Source organism: Fringilla coelebs (genome assembly GCF_963513975.1).
Source record: "Fringilla coelebs genome assembly, chromosome: 5".
Lineage (NCBI taxonomy): Eukaryota > Metazoa > Chordata > Aves > Passeriformes > Fringillidae > Fringilla > Fringilla coelebs.
In genome coordinates this window covers 22,934,663-22,951,618 of record NC_140033.1, presented here as the reverse complement: position 1 = coordinate 22,951,618, position 16,956 = coordinate 22,934,663, and the positions used below count along the sequence as shown (strand labels likewise).

Below are 16,956 nucleotides of genomic sequence, written 5' to 3'. Positions count from 1 at the left end.
CGCGGTGCGCGTCAGCGGCGCGAGCAGCCAATCGCGGCGCGGCCGCGGCGAGCGCCGTCCGCCGCCAATGTTGTTTTCGCTGAGTCGAGGCGCTGGTGTTGTTGGCGGCGGCGCCATATTGGAAGGGACGAGCGCCCGCTCTCGAGCAGCCCCTGGGCGCGGGCCCGGCCGCCGCCATGCTGTACCTGGAGGACTATCTGGAGAGTGAGTGTGTGCGCGGCGGGGGCGCCGGGCGGCCGGGCACGGCCGGTGCGGGGGAGCCGGGGGAAGCCGCGGCGAGGAGGCGGCGCCCCCCCTCCCCCACGGCAGCGAGTGACTGACTGGCTCCCTCCCTCCCTCCCCCCTCTCTCCCGCTCCCCCGTGTCCCCGCAGTGATCGAGCAGCTTCCCATGGATCTGCGCGACAGGTTCACCGAGATGCGCGAGATGGACCTGCAGGTGCAGAGTACGTGAGTCCCGCCCCCTCCGCCTCCGCCCGCCCCCTCCGCGCCCGCCCCGCTCCGCCCCGCGGGCACCGGCCCCACCGCCGCGCCCCCGCCGCAGGGCGGCAGGGGCGGGAAGGCCGAGCCGGGGAGGAAGGAAGGAAGGAAGGAGGCGAAGCGGCGCCGCTCCTGCCTGCCGCAGCAGCTCCGCCCGCTCTCCCGCGCTGCCCCGTGGCGGTCGCACCCCCTCCCCAGCCCGTCCGCGGCTCTCCGGCACCGCCGCTCGGCCCGGGGGCGGCTCGTCGTCTCCCGCGGGCGATGACTGCCGAGCCGCCGCGATGAGGCGAGGGGCGGGGCGCACGCCCCTGGCGCTGTCGCGGCAGCCCCCGGCCCGCCCCACGCCCCCGCCCGCCGGGCCTCGGCGCAAGGAGGGCCCTAGCGGAGCTACCTTCCTGGGCTTGTGCTGCTCCCAAAGGCATTTTCGGTGGCACGTCCCAAAGTCTTTAGATTTTTGATCCCTAAGAGCAGTGATGGTGGTTTGGAACATGAGTTATGTCCCACTCCTTCCAGTAGGCAGCGGCATGCTCTCCCTGAAACTTTCCAGCCAGCTCCCTAATAGTAACACGGGAAGGTGCCATTTGCTCGGCCCTTTGTGCCCTAGCTGACATGCAACCAAATGTACTTTCGGTTTTATACAAATTATATTGTATATAAATGCCTACTTTTGTATAAATACATATTTTTTACAAAATACAAATACACTTCAGGTTTCTTTGTAGATCACTTTGTATCTCTGCTTATATCCTGATGTAATGCACTGCCTTAGGCTGTTTTCAGGCTGCATTGCCATTTCATCTTTTCTAATTCAATGTCCTCTGGGACTTAGATGTCCTGTGACACTCTGGGTAGCTGTTGCAGTCATTTAACACACAATTAATATGGTTATCTATAACTGTGATCCAAAAGTATTAATTAATGAAACTGCTACTGTACAAAAGATGAGAGCAATCATCAATATGGAGGGGCCAGGTTATTGTAAAGGGGAAGGAGAGAAAGAGCAGAGATTGAAATAGCAAGGGAACACTGTATAGGAATACAAAATGCAGCACTAAGTGGGAACACTTCAATAATACTTTAAAGTGCTTTCCGTTGGATATTTACTTCAGTGGACCCAGCAGGTCTGTTTAACAGGCCTTATTGACCCATGTAGAACTGTTTCTAGGATTTTTTTTTGGTATATCGTCACCTAAATGTTGTCTTGGGTTCAGTGCTTGAAGTTGTGGGAGCTGTCATGGCTCCTTCTGTGACATAGCAGCTCTGAAGTTGCTATTACCAGGGACTGTCATGAGGGGAAGTGAGCCCTGACTTGGATAGTTTGGAATAAGTTCACAGATTTTACTTCCGTTCCATAAGAAGGCAAAGAAAATAGTAGGGTTTTTTTTAGGTGTATTTGAGTGGTTTTTTTAGGTGTGTTTGAGAACTTGAGGGGGCTAGCAATGCCAAGACAGCAGATTGTAATTTCCTCTGCTTCAACTGAAAATAACAAATAGCACTTCATGTTGTATTACTGGAAATAGTAAATGACAGTGAATATTGTATACTAGGACCAACCTTAGGTGTAGAGAAAAATTTTCTCAGACCTTGGTACTTCTGTGATTCTTGTGCAATGATTGGCAGGGTATCCAAAGACATTTATGAAACTGCTGGACTAGCACCTCTTCAGCATCACTTGTCCAACTGCATAATGAACACCACATGCAAACCTAGAGGTTGTTTGGTGTCTCAGAAGTACTTGAAAGCAGTACTTTGATGAGTGACAGTGTCCCAGAAATCTACATGATTTGTAATTCAGAGATACCTCGGATGCTCTGCTGTAGTGTCATTGTTGACTTTGTATTCTGTCCTCTTTGGACAACACTGACTCCTAAATGAGGCAGGTCCTGCTGTTTGTTGTTGGAAGAAACAATAAACCAGGTCTATCTGCTGTATATTCTGATAAGATTACTGTAGAAAAAGCGAAGATCATCTGAGCTGGGATTTGACTCTTGAGCTTTAACTGAGCTCCACATAAAGCATAAAATGTGTTTCTCTGTAAATTAAAATCACGGACTATCAGGATTTCATGGTAAAATGCCATTATCTGGAAAAAGGATTCTGTTCTCATAGAAATTTGGGCAACTGTCTTGGAAAATTTGATCTAAGAAATGAGTATCTCAGAATATAATATCACAAGAAAAAATTGATGAAGTTGAGTGTAGCAGAGAGAACTTTCTGTATAACTTGATAGATCTGACCTGAACTCGCCTTTGCCTCTTCTGCTCTTTCAGGAGAGACCAAGTTTTTGTGGAAATTTTCCCCTAGGCAGGTTCACACAGACTGATAACATGTCCTCAATTAAAAGTGAAGAGGGAAGATACTTTTTTATCTTTTCCTATTTATGGAGCCACTGGAATAACTAACACTTAAGGTATTTGTGCTCAGAGGATAGGAGATAGAACATTTTGTCTCTTGGCTTTTTGGAGCAAATTAGAGTCATTTGGTCAAAGAACAAAGATTTTAGAAGCCTCCATATAAAGTGTGTGCTTCTTGCTTGCCTCTCAGGCTTGTTAATGTTCTCTGCATGGTGCAAGTGAAAAATGCTTATTGTTCAGGTTCTCCAGCTTTAGCCTGTTTTACTCCAGAGCTGTTTGACTACTGTGTCTGGGTCTAAATAAAGTTGATGTGAACTTATGTCCCAACTGTTATGGCTTGGGATTAATAGTTCTCTGTCCAGTCAGTTGTTAGATTCCTGTTGGTTTTGGTCCAGAATGTTCCCAGTATAAAGAAAATTGATTAATATTTTTGATCATTGAGCATGAATGTTTTTTGGTTATTTAAATAGTTCTAGCTGTGAATTTTCACAGAGTTGGGAAGACTGTTGGCCTCTTGGATTTTCAGAGTAAATCATACTTAGGGTTTCATGAGCTTCTTGAACTACTTAATTAATTTGCATTTTGTTTTGGCAAATCCAGTTTTAATGGTGGTCTCTGGAAAGTTTCTTAGGTGTTTTGCACCCAGAGCCTGAAGTTTGTAGGTGATTCGTGCATTGTCACATTTAATTTAAAACTGATAGCTGGGCAATGTCACTGAGAATGCTGGGAAAAAAACTTCAGTACTGTCATCTATCCTGGCACTAGCAAGGCTTTCCAAGCTAGTTTGACTGAGTCAGCTGCATGTTTTTGGAAATGTGCAAGCTGTTGAGCTCACAAGTGTCCAGCTGTTGAAATAGTAAACTCAGTGGGAGAAGGTTGGAGGGGAAAGGGAAGAGAGTCCCTGTTTCTGTCTCAATAAACAATGAGAAAAAAAATAGCTTGTGGTCGACACTTTCCTTTCTAGAGATAGTTAATGTTAGAAAATGGGTGGTTTTATTCTTTCCCCCTTATGATATTTCTCAACTTCATGAAAGTGAGAATCCTGTCCAAATAATAGTTCATCAGTGCAATTACTCCTCTGGGGGTGGAGGGAATAATTTGTGAGTGCTTTCAGTTTGCCCAGACACTTCCTGGCAAACAGTGGAGAGGCCCTGGACTTAAAGGAAGTGACTTTGCTCTTCAGTTGGTCTACCTTTTTGAGACACTAATTTTTTTCAATTATTTGGTTTTGTATTTGACTGTTTCTCTTAGGAGAACATTTTGTTTCCTGCTCAGTTTGTAACTGGCTAGAATGTTCCAAAGTCAGCAGTCTAGAGCCCTGGGTGAGGAGTTTGGGTCGTGCTTTAAGTCACTACCACTGCTCTTAGGGACAAAAAACCTTTAGAACTTGGAGTCCTGCCTGTCCCATGCTGGAGAGCACAAGAACCTTGATGAGAATCCTACCAGAATGCAATTCTGCTTCTTGGAAATTAAGGTAAATATTTCCCTCCGCTGTCCACTGTTGCTTGGTTGTTTTGGTTTTTACTTTTTTTTCCTCTCTAATAGTTTGCACCTCAGTCCTGTCAACTTTGTTTGAGAAAAAAATTTCCCCTTATTTTCTAATGTTTATGTGCATGAGAAAATAACATTTGTCTCAATCTTTTCCTATGCTACAGATGCAATGGATCAGCTTGAGCAGAGGGTAAATGAATTTTTTATGAATGCAAAGAAAAACAAACCTGAATGGAGAGAAGAACAAATGACATCAATCAAAAAAGTAAGGATATCATGAGAGTGGGTCAGATTTTTCTTTTACAAACTAAGACAACCTTAGGAAAAAATAGTTTATGATTGATAGGAGATTTAAGTGTTCAGAACTGTGCCTTCCCTTAGGCTTTCATCGAGGTGGATGAACTACCTTGGAGGAGAAAAATGAGTGAAAGGTTTCTTTGATCAAGAATTTCTCTGAAGTTTTTGTGAGCACTTGCTAGCATTTTAAAAAAATGTAATCCTGAAATGGTGAGGAAGCCTGAGCTCCTAAATTTGGAGCTCAGATTTTCTTGTTTGTGCTTGTGTGATGTGAAGTTGCCCAAGTTAATGTGCTTTCTTTTAGAGGATATTTTTCAAGCTTAGATTCAGCATTTCCTGTGATTTTCTGCCCATGTCCTAGACATTATACATATGGTCTATTTAGCTTAAGAGAGGGAGGAGTAAGAATATGAATATGAATGTGTTCCGAGTTATCCTTCAATACTTGAGCATTGGTGATGGTATTTTTAGCAATGTAGTCCATCATTTTGTCAGGAAAAACTCCTTTGTAGTCTCCTACAGTGGCTACTTTAGCCCCTAATTTGGGTAAGGATTGTTTTCTTCTTTAATTAATGCAAATAGGTTTTTAGATTCTGAAAAAGGTCAGAGCTCTGACTCCACTGGAATAAATAAAACTTTTTCTCTTGACTTTCGTTGAATCAAAATTTCCAGTAGTTTTTACAGAAGATACTACTCAGTGGAAATTGAGAATTAAAAGGCAGTAAAATCTGTTCGAATCTAAAGTAAAAGCATTTGAAAACATACTTTTTTTTTAAGTTTTGTCTGTGAATTTTCATTGGTTAGAGGAGACTTCTAGATTGTTTTAGTCAAATTATTTAGAATGCACTCATGAGTTAGAGAAACTTACTTTAAAGTAATTTAAATTATATGCAATATTATCTCTGTTTAACTAGAGTGCTGGAAAGGCTTCCCCACAGAGTTCTTCAGCATCATTTTGAAGAACAGTAGGATTTGTGGTGGTCCTGAAATAACACATGCTCTTATTTTAAAGTCCATAACATGATGCTGCTCTGTAATATGAAATAAATCCAAGGTTGTTTAATTTCTTGTAGCATTTCTTGCAGACATCTAAATATCACTCCAGTAGGAAGTGTTTCCTTCTTGTAATTTGGCTTTTTCTAACACAGAGAAAATAAATTGATATATATTATAGCTCTCATTTAAAATTCAGATGATTGTTGTTTACAGTAAAATTTCAGTCTTTCTGAAAACTGACTTAAATTTGTCCTTTTGACTTATATATTGTGCTTCATAACAGCAGCTTAAACTTACTGAAATTAATTCTGTTACATTAATATATTTTTTAAAAATTCTCTTTGTAACAGGATTATTATAAAGCATTGGAAGATGCAGATGAAAAAGTGCAACTGGCTAATCAAATATATGATCTGGTAAGTGGACATAAGACTTGTGGTGAATTGCCTAAATTTATGCCCTGAGAAGTTCTAAGCATTTTGATAAGCACTGCAGTCATGCTGCAGTGTGCTGTACTTTTATGTCGTCTGCATACAGATGTTTTGCTGGTGAAAGAAACATTTGATATTTTATTGACTTTTAAGAATTTGGGTAGTAAGTGTCACTTAAATATAAGTCAGAGAAATAGTGTTAGAAATCATAAGATTTTAATGCATGGTTTCAGCCTGTTTAGGAGACTGGTTGAGAGAATGCCTTGTGATGCAGTGTTGAGGAGTCCAAGAAGGCTGGACATTCTTCAAGAAGGAAATCTTAAATATATAGGAACAGCTCATCCCCATGTTCCAAAAGAGAAGCCTGCAGGGAAGAAGACCAGCCTGGCTAAATACAGAGCTTTGGCTTCAATTTGGGGAAAAAAAGAGAGTGTATCGCCTTGGGAAGAATGGTCAGGCAACTTGAGAGGGCTACAAGGATTTTATGAGGTTGTGTGGGGAGATGTGTTAGAAGGGCCAAAGCCCAAGTGAAACTTCATTTGGTTACTGCTGTGAAGGACAAAGATATTTTAAAAAATATATCAGCAATAAAAGAAGGGCTGTGGAAAATCTCCATCCTTTACTTGAATACAGAGGTAAACATAGTGATGGAGGATGAAGAAAAGGCAGAGCTACTTAATGCCTTTATTGCTGCAATAAACCAGTTGTTGTCAGGGTACCCAGCCCCCTGGGCTGGAAGAAGTGGGTGAGAGGCAGAAGGAAGTCCCCTTAGCTCCAGGGAGGTCAACAACCTGCTGTGCCCCTTAGACACAGACAAGTCTGTGGCTGTCATGGGAATCCTCCCCACTGAGGGAGATGGTGCAAAAGGTCACTGAGCCACTTTTGGGTGTTCACCAGAGGTCCCAGCTGACTGGAAATTAGCAATGTAATGCCCATGTACAAGAAGGGTCAGAAGAGCATCTAGGGAAGTAAGGGCCTGTCAGCCTGACTTCAGTGCTGGGGAAGGTCATGGAGCAGATCATCCTGAGTGTCGTGACACAAGCAGGACAACCAGGGGATCAGGGCCAGGCAGCGTGGGATTGGGAAAGGCAGGTCTTGCTTGACTGACCTGATCTTCAGTGATGAAGTGACCTGCTTAATACATGAGGGAAAGGCTGTGGATGTTTTCTGCCTTGACTTTAGTAAAGCCTTTGACACTGTTTCCTACAGCACTTTCCTGGAGAAACTGGCTGCTCATACCTTGGGCAGGTGCATTATTCATTGGGTAAAAAATTGGATGGATGGCCAGACCCAGAGAGGGATGGCATGTGATTTAAAGTTTATTTATTTTACATTTCTCAAGAGAACAGAACCTGCAAGTCAGACTACACTCAAATATAGAAGACATAAAACAACTGCTTTAGTTTCACTACAACTAGCCAAAAGTTGTTCTAGAAGTTGGAACTGCCCCTTCTCTTTTGCTTAGCTGATAACTGGAAAAACCTCCCAGTTTTTAGTAGAGATGGGTAAATTTTGCTGTGTGATTACAGATGGAGAAAGCATTTGGAATGTAGTGTTTCTTTTCATGATAGTGAGTTGAGAATTTTTTTAATTAATTTTTAATACCCAAGAGCACATCATAGTTTGCTGAAACACACAGGGGTCTCCACTTTCAGTTGAGACTCAGCACACACCAAATTTATTGGTGTTTATAGTGGCACACAAATTGCAAACGGGTTTCAATTCAGAACTTGCAATTTCCCTAGAGCAGCTGAATTTCTACTACAGTCCATGTCATGTACTGTTCTTTCTTTTCCCCTTTAAGTTTGCATAACCAGAGCACCTCCAAGTCTTCTTCATTTTTATTTCTGAAAATAAGTGGCTTGGAGTTTTCCCTATGCTATTTTGGTGTTAACAACAGTGTCTCTGCTGAGTGAGGGAAATGAAGGTGACCAAGAAGATCCCTTCTGTGCATTATTGTGTTAAGTGCTGCGTGGCACAAAATTGCTGGAAGGGAAATACTTAGCAAGCTGGAGATTAAGGATGTAAATACTCATGTTCCAGAACTGGATGCTATTTATTTTTGCTTTGTCTAACAAACAGGTAGACCGTCATTTGAGAAAACTGGACCAGGAACTCGCTAAATTTAAAATGGAACTTGAAGCAGATAATGCTGGAATTACAGAAATATTAGAGAGACGTAAGTATGCATGATTTTCTTTAAGAACTTAACAGACTTTCTGTCAATTTGCAGGACTAAAGTATCATACACTTGTTAGTGGCTGCCAGTATTTTCACCCATGTTTTAACCCACTTTGAAATTTTAGTTTAACCCACTCTCAAATTTTAGTTTCAACCTTGATTTATATCAGTGAAATAAAAATACATTTTAGTAAGTAGAATAATTTTCTCACACAACTGTTGTCCTTGTGAATTGCTACAGTAACATAATTCTTAAAACCTGTTTTTAATGGTTGTAGGTATTCAGCCAAGTACTTTGGCCTAAGCGTGCCACCTACCCAGTTGCAAGGGTAACAGTTCTTCCTTGAACTGATTGCCACCAAACTAAGAAGGGTTATTATTTTAGTTTTCCATGTACTTGGTGGTTTTCTATTTTAAAGGGGCAAGAATGGGTTGTTCTATAATGGGTCAGTGAAGGAAAAGCATTTTAGGTAGGAAACCTGCATTTAAATACAACCATGCTGGTATTTAGAATGTGAGTAAAAATGTAAAGTTACAGCTTTTTCGCCAGCTTGGTGTAGAAGAATCTGTCTTTTCTGTACATATCAGCATTTAGACATCGAATTGAAATGTGATAAATTTCTGAGTTGATGTAACTACTGTGATTATGGACGCAGTGGCTATCCTCATAGCCAAATATAGTGAAAATGTACTTAAGTCACTTGGGGGTATTAGGAATAAGCATTCTTTCTTGGAACTTTTTGTGGCTGAGTTGTATAACCTGGTAGTTTGGGGCTATTTTATTTGTAACTGCTATTACAAAGAACAGGCACAATATAATAAAACTCTAAATTAAATGCTATTAATTACCTAGCAGTTACAGAAAAGGACTAGTTTACTATAGTTTAAATCCCAGTTGGTTTTAGGATGTGGTCCTACCTACCGTTGAACCACGTGTTCGGAGAGGTTGCTAGATAGGATTTCAAGAAATCAAAATACAGAAGCGCTAGACTGCCTGTTGCATCTTTAAGGTTTGTTTGGTTTGAGGGGGTTTTTTCCGTGTTTGTTTTTAAATAAAGCTTAAAGTAGGAGACTTAACATTTTTAGCTTTCAGAGTAAGTAAATACATAAGGTTGAAGTCCCACCAGAGGGCAGCCTTTGGGCAAGTTCATAACGTGATTGAAGTTCTCTCAGCCAAAATAGCTCCTTATGCTTTGATCCTCTTCTAGAATAACTATATTTAAACTTCTGTAATATTTATGTATTACTCATGTACTTCAGTGCTTTTTGAAAGCACTGGAAGAGGTAAAGAAGTGCTGATTTCAAAATACAGATTTTGAAAAATGAATATGAATTGCTTTCTTGTTTTGTCTTCTATGTAAACGTAAGTTGGTAGGTATTGCAACTACTTCAAAATCTTTTTGTTAGAGATTGGTGAACAAAATATTGTATATTGTTCCAGATTTATAGCCAAAGTCTCTCCTATGCAGTGATTATTTAGCCTCATCTTACAAGAAATGTTATTCTTAGACATGTACTTGGATTTATGCCTGTCTTTTTCCTTTTTCTTGGGGGGGGGGGAGGATGGGGGTGGGGTTTGTTGTTTTGTTGGTTTTGTGGGGTTTTTTGTTTTGTTTTTATTTCTATTGTTGCTCTGTGTATTTTGGATATTAAGAAAATCTGGATGATGATCTGCAGCTCTTTCTTTTGAATGTTTAATCATCTTAAAAGAGGAAACTGCTATTTTCTTGAGTTTTGACTGAATGTGGCAAGGTAGACTCAGTGGAACAAGATGCCTTGTTTGTACAGTTTACATTGTTTAGTCTTCAGTTCATACTGGAGTAGGTTGTCAGTACTTTTGGTGCAGCCATTCTGCAACTCATTTGATTAAGTGGCTTGGTGAGGGCAATGTTCTTGGTTCTTCTTATTTGCCTTGATTTTAAGTTCTTGATTTCAACAGTTGGACAGTAGCAGTCACCAGTTTTTATTTGAGAACTAATCTCACTGGTTTGTGGTTGTACTGTAGAAAGAGTTTCAACTCCAGCAAAAATTCTTCTGATTAAAATAAATATAACTGCATTGTGATTTGGTTAATATTTTAAAGATCCCTTTAGTATGTAAAAGTTAAAACGGTGCCAACTCTCAATTTTCGTGTCCTTCTTACCTCCATCTTAGGGTCTCTGGAGCTGGATACACCAGCACAGCCTGTGAATAACCATCACTCCCATTCTCACACTCCAGTAGAGAGTAAGTATTTGAAACTTATAAAGATGGCCACTTTTTATGTTCCCTTTGTTGTTTTTTTTTCTTGAGAAATATGAGGAAAAAGATGGTTCGGAACTTTTTTCCCCTCCATAATTTCAAGGAGAAAACAAAGCAAAATAAACACTAATCATGTCTGTTAAGAAGTGCAAGAATGAAATAGGTTTTGCTGGTGGGAATTAGCTGATAGTGCTAGCATAATTTGACTTTCAAGCTGAATAGATTTTACATTTCTCTTTATTTATTTCATTTAGAAAGGAAACACAATCCATCTCACCATAGTACAACAGATCATGTTCCTGAAAAGAAGTTTAAATCTGAAGCTCTTCTATCTACCCTGACATCAGATGCTTCTAAAGAAAACACACCAGGTAATCCTAATTGTTTTTCATTTCATTGCTTGTTAGTCAGAGGAAGAGAAACTGAATTATATTTGTGAGTTAGTCTTCTGAAATCACAGAATCATGGAATAGGTAAGGTTGAAAGGGACCCCAGTGGGTCATCTGGTGCAGCTTCCCTGCTCAAGCAGGGCCATCCCAGAGCACATGGCACAGGGCTGTCCAGACCGTTGTTGAGTATCTCCAGTGAGGGAGACTCCACAGCCACTCAGGACACCTTGGACATCCTGTTCCTATGCAGCCTGTCCTGTGTGTGGCCACCTGCACAGTACAGAAGTTCTTCCTTATATTCAGATGGAGCTTCCTGTGTATCAGACCCTGCCCGTTGTCTCTTGTGCTGTTGCTCAGCACCACCAAGCAGAGCCTGGCTCCATCCCCTTGACACCCTCCCTTCAGATGCTCACAGACAGGGATGGGGTCCCTTCTCAGTAGTCTCTTCTTGAGGCTGAACAGGCTCAGCTCCCTCAGCCTTTCCTCATAAGGGAGGTGCTCCAGTATCTTAATCATCCTTTTTTCACTCCACTGGACCCACTCCAGGAGCTCCATGTCTTTTGTACTGAGGAGCCCAGAACAGGACAAAGCACTCCAGATGCAGCTTTGCTAGGGCTGAGTGGAGGGTCAGGATCACCTCCCTCAACTGCTGGCCATGCTTTTCCTAATGCTCCCCAGGACACTGTTGGCCTTCTTAGCCCTCAGGGAACACTGCTGGCTCAGGGACAGTTTGTTGTTCACCAGGACCCTGAGGTCCTTCTCCACAAGGTGGTTTTTCAGCAGGTCAGTCCACAGCCTGTGCTGTTGCATGGGGTCATTCCTCTCCAGGTGCACTGCACTTTCCTTTGTGCAATTTCTAGACCCTGTGCCATTGGTAATGACCTTCTGAGATCTGCCATTCAGCCAGTCCTCAATCAGAGACTGATACTCCTTTCCCTGGGATTTTCAGTTACTTGAAACATGAAAAATTGCAGGCATTCTTACTCATCTGTGTTGTCCATGAAGTGTGTCTGCTTTGTTGTCATTTAACAGCTGTATTATGGCTGGTTTATTTATACTTTGAGGAAGATAACAGTACAATTTCATTCAGCTGGTAGTAGAAATATAAGAGATCAATGCATTATTTTTGGGAAGAAAATGCATACAAGAGTTTCCAAAATAAGGGAAAAGAATTCTCACACCTATGTTGTCCATGTCAAAAGAAAATTCCTTTTGTATACAGTGACTAAAAAAACCTAAACCTTTCTGCCTACTCTCAATATTAAGGTGTTTCATAGTTTCTTTTCTGAAAATAAAAGACTAAGGTGTTAAAGTAAGTCAGCTACCTCAGTCATGTTTTAAGTCAGTTTTAAATTGTTTCAGTCATGTCTATTTTAGTTTTCTTTTGAAGAAACTTCACTTGAGGCTGCAAATAAAATGTAGCTATATTTAGAGCAGCTGTCATTCTGCAGATGAGCTCGGAAATTGTGTTGCATTAAAAGTTATTTGTAGTTTTTAGAATTAAGACTGTTGAAAGTTTTCCTTCAGAAACAGTATAGGTGTGTAATCATTCTTACCCTCTTCTTTATGATTATAGTAGTGAGAATTATTTCAATATAGGCATATGTATAGCAGCTGCATCTGTTCTTCGATAGCTGAGTATCATAGTGAGAGCTGTCTTTCTAAAAGGACATGAGGATAGATAGGGAACAAAGTTCTTCCCCCCCCCCCCCCCCCCCCCAAACAAATACTGGCTGTGCCTAATTACTTTTAAAACCTTTTTTCCAAATTATTAGACTGGTCTGATGCGTAAATGGAGTTCCTACTCTTTCACTAGTTGTCATATAACTCTTCTTAAAATGCAAAGGAATTTAGTTTCATTTTGAATTTCATAAATGTGTTCTATTCATCAAGGGTGTCGAAACAGTAATTCATCATCCTCTTCAAACAATGCATACAATACAAACTCTTCTCAACCATTGGCATCATATAACCTGGGCTCATTATCTTCAGGATCCGGGGCCGGTGCAATTACCATGGCAGCAGCTCAAGCAGTGCAAGCCACGGCACAGGTAATGTCAAACTGTTCTTGTCAATCTGCCATCCACTTATGATTAAGAAGAAAGGCTGGTGACTGCTTTTTTTTTTTCTTTTTCTTTTGAAATCTGAATTCCCATGATCACTTTCAGCTGATGTGATTTAATTCTCATATTAGAATTTTATTAATATGCAACAGTTTCATCCTGTATAGCTTGCCTAAAGGGACAACTTGTTTTCTGACTTTTCCTGGAAGATGTTGTCACACATTTAACTGCTTTCTGTACATAATTTCATTAACAAGGTAATGAGTGAACCTGTACATATCATTAGCAGTTAGCAGCCTTATGTAGGAGCTTTACTGTGTAATCTGATACAATATCGGCATTCCTTTTAGATGAAGGAGGGAAGACGAACATCCAGTCTAAAAGCCAGCTATGAAGCATTTAAGAACAATGATTTTCAGCTTGGAAGAGAATTTTCATTGTCCAGAGATTCAGCTGGATATTCATCATCAGCTCTGGCATCTACATTAACTCAGACGTTAAGTTCATCAACCACAGATTCACGAAGTGGCAGGAAAAGCAAGTAGGTTTCCTTGCTTGTTGACTGCAATTATAACTTTGAAGACAGATGAGCTTTTTTTTAAAAGATCATGGGCCATAATTGAAATATATTGTGTTTAATATCTGTGAGGGGGGATCAGCAGAAGGTAGTTACTGCCTCTTGACCATTTTTTGTGCAGGGCTGTGTTCTTTAGTCCTTCTGTTTCTTTTTCTTTAAGCAAACTCACTCTCTTGATTTGCTTTTTTATGTAAGATACAATCAAGTTTCTTCCCTCACTTTTCTGTGTTTTGGAGAGATTTGCTCTAACAGCAGTTGTTGGGAATTACTGTGCAATGGTTTGTAGATGGTTTTGAAATAATCTGGAGATGTTTGATGCCAGTTTCAAGTAAACATGACACTTTCTAATGACTGACCGTCTAGAACAGGGAATGAATTTCATTTCTGATTGAAGTTCTAAAACATTTTTAACAACACAATATCACAACACATTCAACAATCAGAACTTGTACTTGAAAGAATTTGTCTCAAAGTGCCCATCCTTTTAAATTGTCTTGATTTTTTTTCTTCATTCCAATTTGTGTGTGTTCACAACTCAGTTAATAATGCTGTTTGAGAAGCATTTTTCATCTATGAATATCTTGGGTGTCAGGTCTGACCTATAAGCAAAAGCAGAGAAATTTTATTCTGGCACCATTCCTATGGAGTGATTGCTGATGCTTGAGTGGAGATTAACAGAGAATCAGTCATTTTCAAAACAGTTATCTATTGTACATGACATATGACATTATTTATATGTAAATTCCTGTTTTATTGGTAACAATTTTTATAAGGACTTGACACCAAAGCTATTGATGGAACACTTTGTGAAGAAAAGCATTTGTTAAAGCCACTTGACAGTTTGGAGCTGTTAAATTCCATTGATTAGAAGAGCATGTCCTGCACTTGTAAGCTAGTATGACTTGTTTCCTTTTCCTGAGCATACAGTGGGTGCATTCCAGTGCTTGCAGTGATTGAATGAAATGTGATGGTGAATGATAGCTTTGGGATTTACATACTGCAGTAGTTCAGAGTCAACAAAGTACTTGTTTAGTGATTCTTTCACTTGGCAGAAAATAAATCATCTCTGCACTTTTTTCCTTTCTTTTTTTATTCCTCCTCAGAAACAACAACAAATCCTCAAGTCAGCAGTCCTCATCATCATCATCTTCTTCCTCTCTATCATCATGTTCTTCTTCATCTGCGCTGGCACAAGAACTGTCTCAGCAAACAGCAGTAATACCAGAGTCTGATTCTAATAGCCAGGTTGATTGGACCTATGATCCAAATGAGCCACGTTACTGTATTTGTAATCAGGTAAGAATGGCCTCCACATTGAAATACAACTACAGCTGCTCAATTGATGTAGCTGAACTTCCTTCTCCAAATACTAATTTTGAAAAAACTGTATTTTTACTCTTGAACTTCTGATCTGTTTTTATGTACTTACTGGTGATGTGAATCATGAACTGTTGCAGCTAAAAGTAGTCCGGTTTTTTAAGTGATGTGATATCCTTGGAGAGTTTTAAATCTTCTAATAGAGACTTCAGGAATAATTAAATTTTAAAAAAATTGAGGGGGTTCGCAGTGAATTTAGTTTTTATCCAATCTGAAATATGCAGATGTATCTTCTTTTGAGTAAACAATTTTGGAAAATCAACTCACTGTGAACATGATGGTGTTTGGGTTGTGTAACAAAAGTAAAATGAAAATGTTGTCACTGCTATTAATGGAAAAACTCCTCAGAGGAAGAAATTTTAATGTTGGCCCTTTCAAAATGTAATTGCTAAGGGTTTTTTTTTTTCTTATTTTACTAGGTGTCCTATGGTGAAATGGTAGGCTGCGATAACCAAGATGTAAGTAACAAAGTTCAAAAGGTTCATGAGACGCTTATGCATATAATTATTGCATGTAGGAGTTGCCTTTTTTTTTGTTTCTGAGTAGAGTTTTTCAGAGTAAAGTGCATATGATTTGAACCATCCTTCAGGAAACTTTTCATGTCTCCACACAGCTTAGATTCTTTTAGAAACCTGCAGCCTTTGCTAGGTTCAAAAATGCCCTGCTTCAAAATATCCTGTATTTCTGTGAATTTTCAGCTATTTCACTGCTAATAAGGGCTATCCTTTTCAAATAAAAAAGTTTTCAAAGAACACTGAATATAATAATGTATTTACTGAGATAACTACATTTAACAGAAGTGAGTGATAAGATTTCTTTGTCAAACTAAGTATTTCAAAGCACAACATACTTATTTTGCTCTGTAATGTGATTCCATATATGACTCCTAGAATTTTTATCATTTTTCTTAGTGTACTGAGTGTGTGTTGCAGATCTTCCCCTCTCCTTGTTTTGTCCTGTGACTGGTGTGAAATGCAGAATCTATCCTTTCCACTCATGTTTCATTTTCATAGAATTGTATTTGTGATAAAAAATTTGCATTTTGAAAAAATCCCCAAGTCACAAACCCTCTCTTTTAACTCTTTTTGTAGTGCCCTATTGAGTGGTTCCACTATGGATGTGTTGGACTGACAGAAGCACCAAAAGGGAAATGGTACTGTCCACAGTGTACAGCTGCAATGAAGAGAAGAGGCAGTAGACATAAATAAGTTTGTTCATCTGGAAAAAAATTGCATAAATAAGGTTTTATAAAGGACTTGGGAGGCGAGGGGCAGCTCTCACCACACTTCCTTGCAACCACTGAAGAGTAACATAGCAATCATAGAATGGTATGGTTGGAAAGGACCGTAAAGATCTTCTAGTTCCAGCCCCCTGTCATAAGATCTTGAACTATTGGTTTGGCTAAGTCCTGTTTTAATATTGTAGGTAAATTATTTATGCACCTTGATGTGCTACAGATACTATTCCAGTGAGCCTCGGATTGTTCCAGTGGCCAGCATATGCAGATATTTGTACTATCAAACCATTTTCTCTAAGCAGTGGGCATTCTACAAGTACTCAATCTTCCAAAAATTCCAATAAGTCAAGATTTTAAATGTATGTTTTATATACAACAGATATATTCTGCTGCATGTACTGTACTCAAGAGCTGTTACGTAACACTATGTATATTAATAGTGCAAAAAGTCAGTGCTTCTGAAAGGAAAAAGAGACAGTGGTTTTTAAAATGCCTTTATAGCTTTGGTTCTTTATGAAACTTAATTCAGCAGGCTGAAGAAAATGGTTCTTGTATACAGCGGGCTGTTGTCCTTTAGGGTACTTGAGTATGTAAAGACAAAAAATGCTGTAGAATACAACAAACTTGTGCCATTAGTCTTTATATGTTTCTGCTCCAGAGAAGGCGGGGGCCATAAGAAGAAAAAAAGGTGTTAAAGTGACAATAAATTTTTATACCAAATGTGTTTATTTTTTTGTGCAAGTAATCCTTTAAATTTGAATTGTATTAGGTGTAAAATAAAAGAACCTCAACTCCTCAGATTAATGTTTCCTGTACATTTGTCAAAAAAAAGGTCTCTCACTGA

General features: G+C 39.9%; 1 protein-coding gene across 3 annotated transcripts; it reads left to right on the top strand.

Moving 5' to 3' along the window:
• Positions 1–63: 63 nt before the first annotated feature.
• On the top strand, positions 64–16,901 carry ING3 (inhibitor of growth family member 3). Of its 3 annotated transcripts, none has more exons than XM_084206623.1 (12): positions 64–204; positions 373–444; positions 4,488–4,588; positions 5,967–6,032; positions 8,130–8,226; positions 10,383–10,454; positions 10,724–10,840; positions 12,851–12,909; positions 13,272–13,462; positions 14,602–14,794; positions 15,295–15,333; positions 15,967–16,901. In XM_084206623.1, the coding sequence occupies exons 1-12, from the start codon at positions 177–179 to the stop codon at positions 16,081–16,083; spliced, it is 1,152 nt and encodes a 383-aa protein (XP_084062749.1). In that variant the 5' UTR covers positions 64–176; the 3' UTR covers positions 16,084–16,901. The 3 variants fall into 3 exon arrangements, with proteins under 3 accessions (XP_084062749.1, XP_084062748.1, XP_084062750.1); XM_084206622.1 differs by having other exon boundaries at positions 12,752–12,909; XM_084206624.1 differs by lacking the exons at positions 64–204; positions 373–444 and adding an exon at positions 4,210–4,306 and having other exon boundaries at positions 12,752–12,909.
• Positions 16,902–16,956: the final 55 nt, after the last annotated feature.

What these genes read in the sequence shown, in the direction of transcription:
- ING3 (XM_084206622.1), top strand. Translation starts at nt 177, where the DNA reads ATGCTGTACCTGGAGGACTATCTGGAGA. An exon ending in CCTGGAGGACTATCTGGAGA is followed by an intron (nt 205 to 372) that starts GTGAGTGTGTGC and finishes GTGTCCCCGCAG; the next exon opens with TGATCGAGCAGCTTCCCATG. An exon ending in TACAGAAATATTAGAGAGAC is followed by an intron (nt 8,227 to 10,382) that starts GTAAGTATGCAT and finishes CCTCCATCTTAG; the next exon opens with GGTCTCTGGAGCTGGATACA.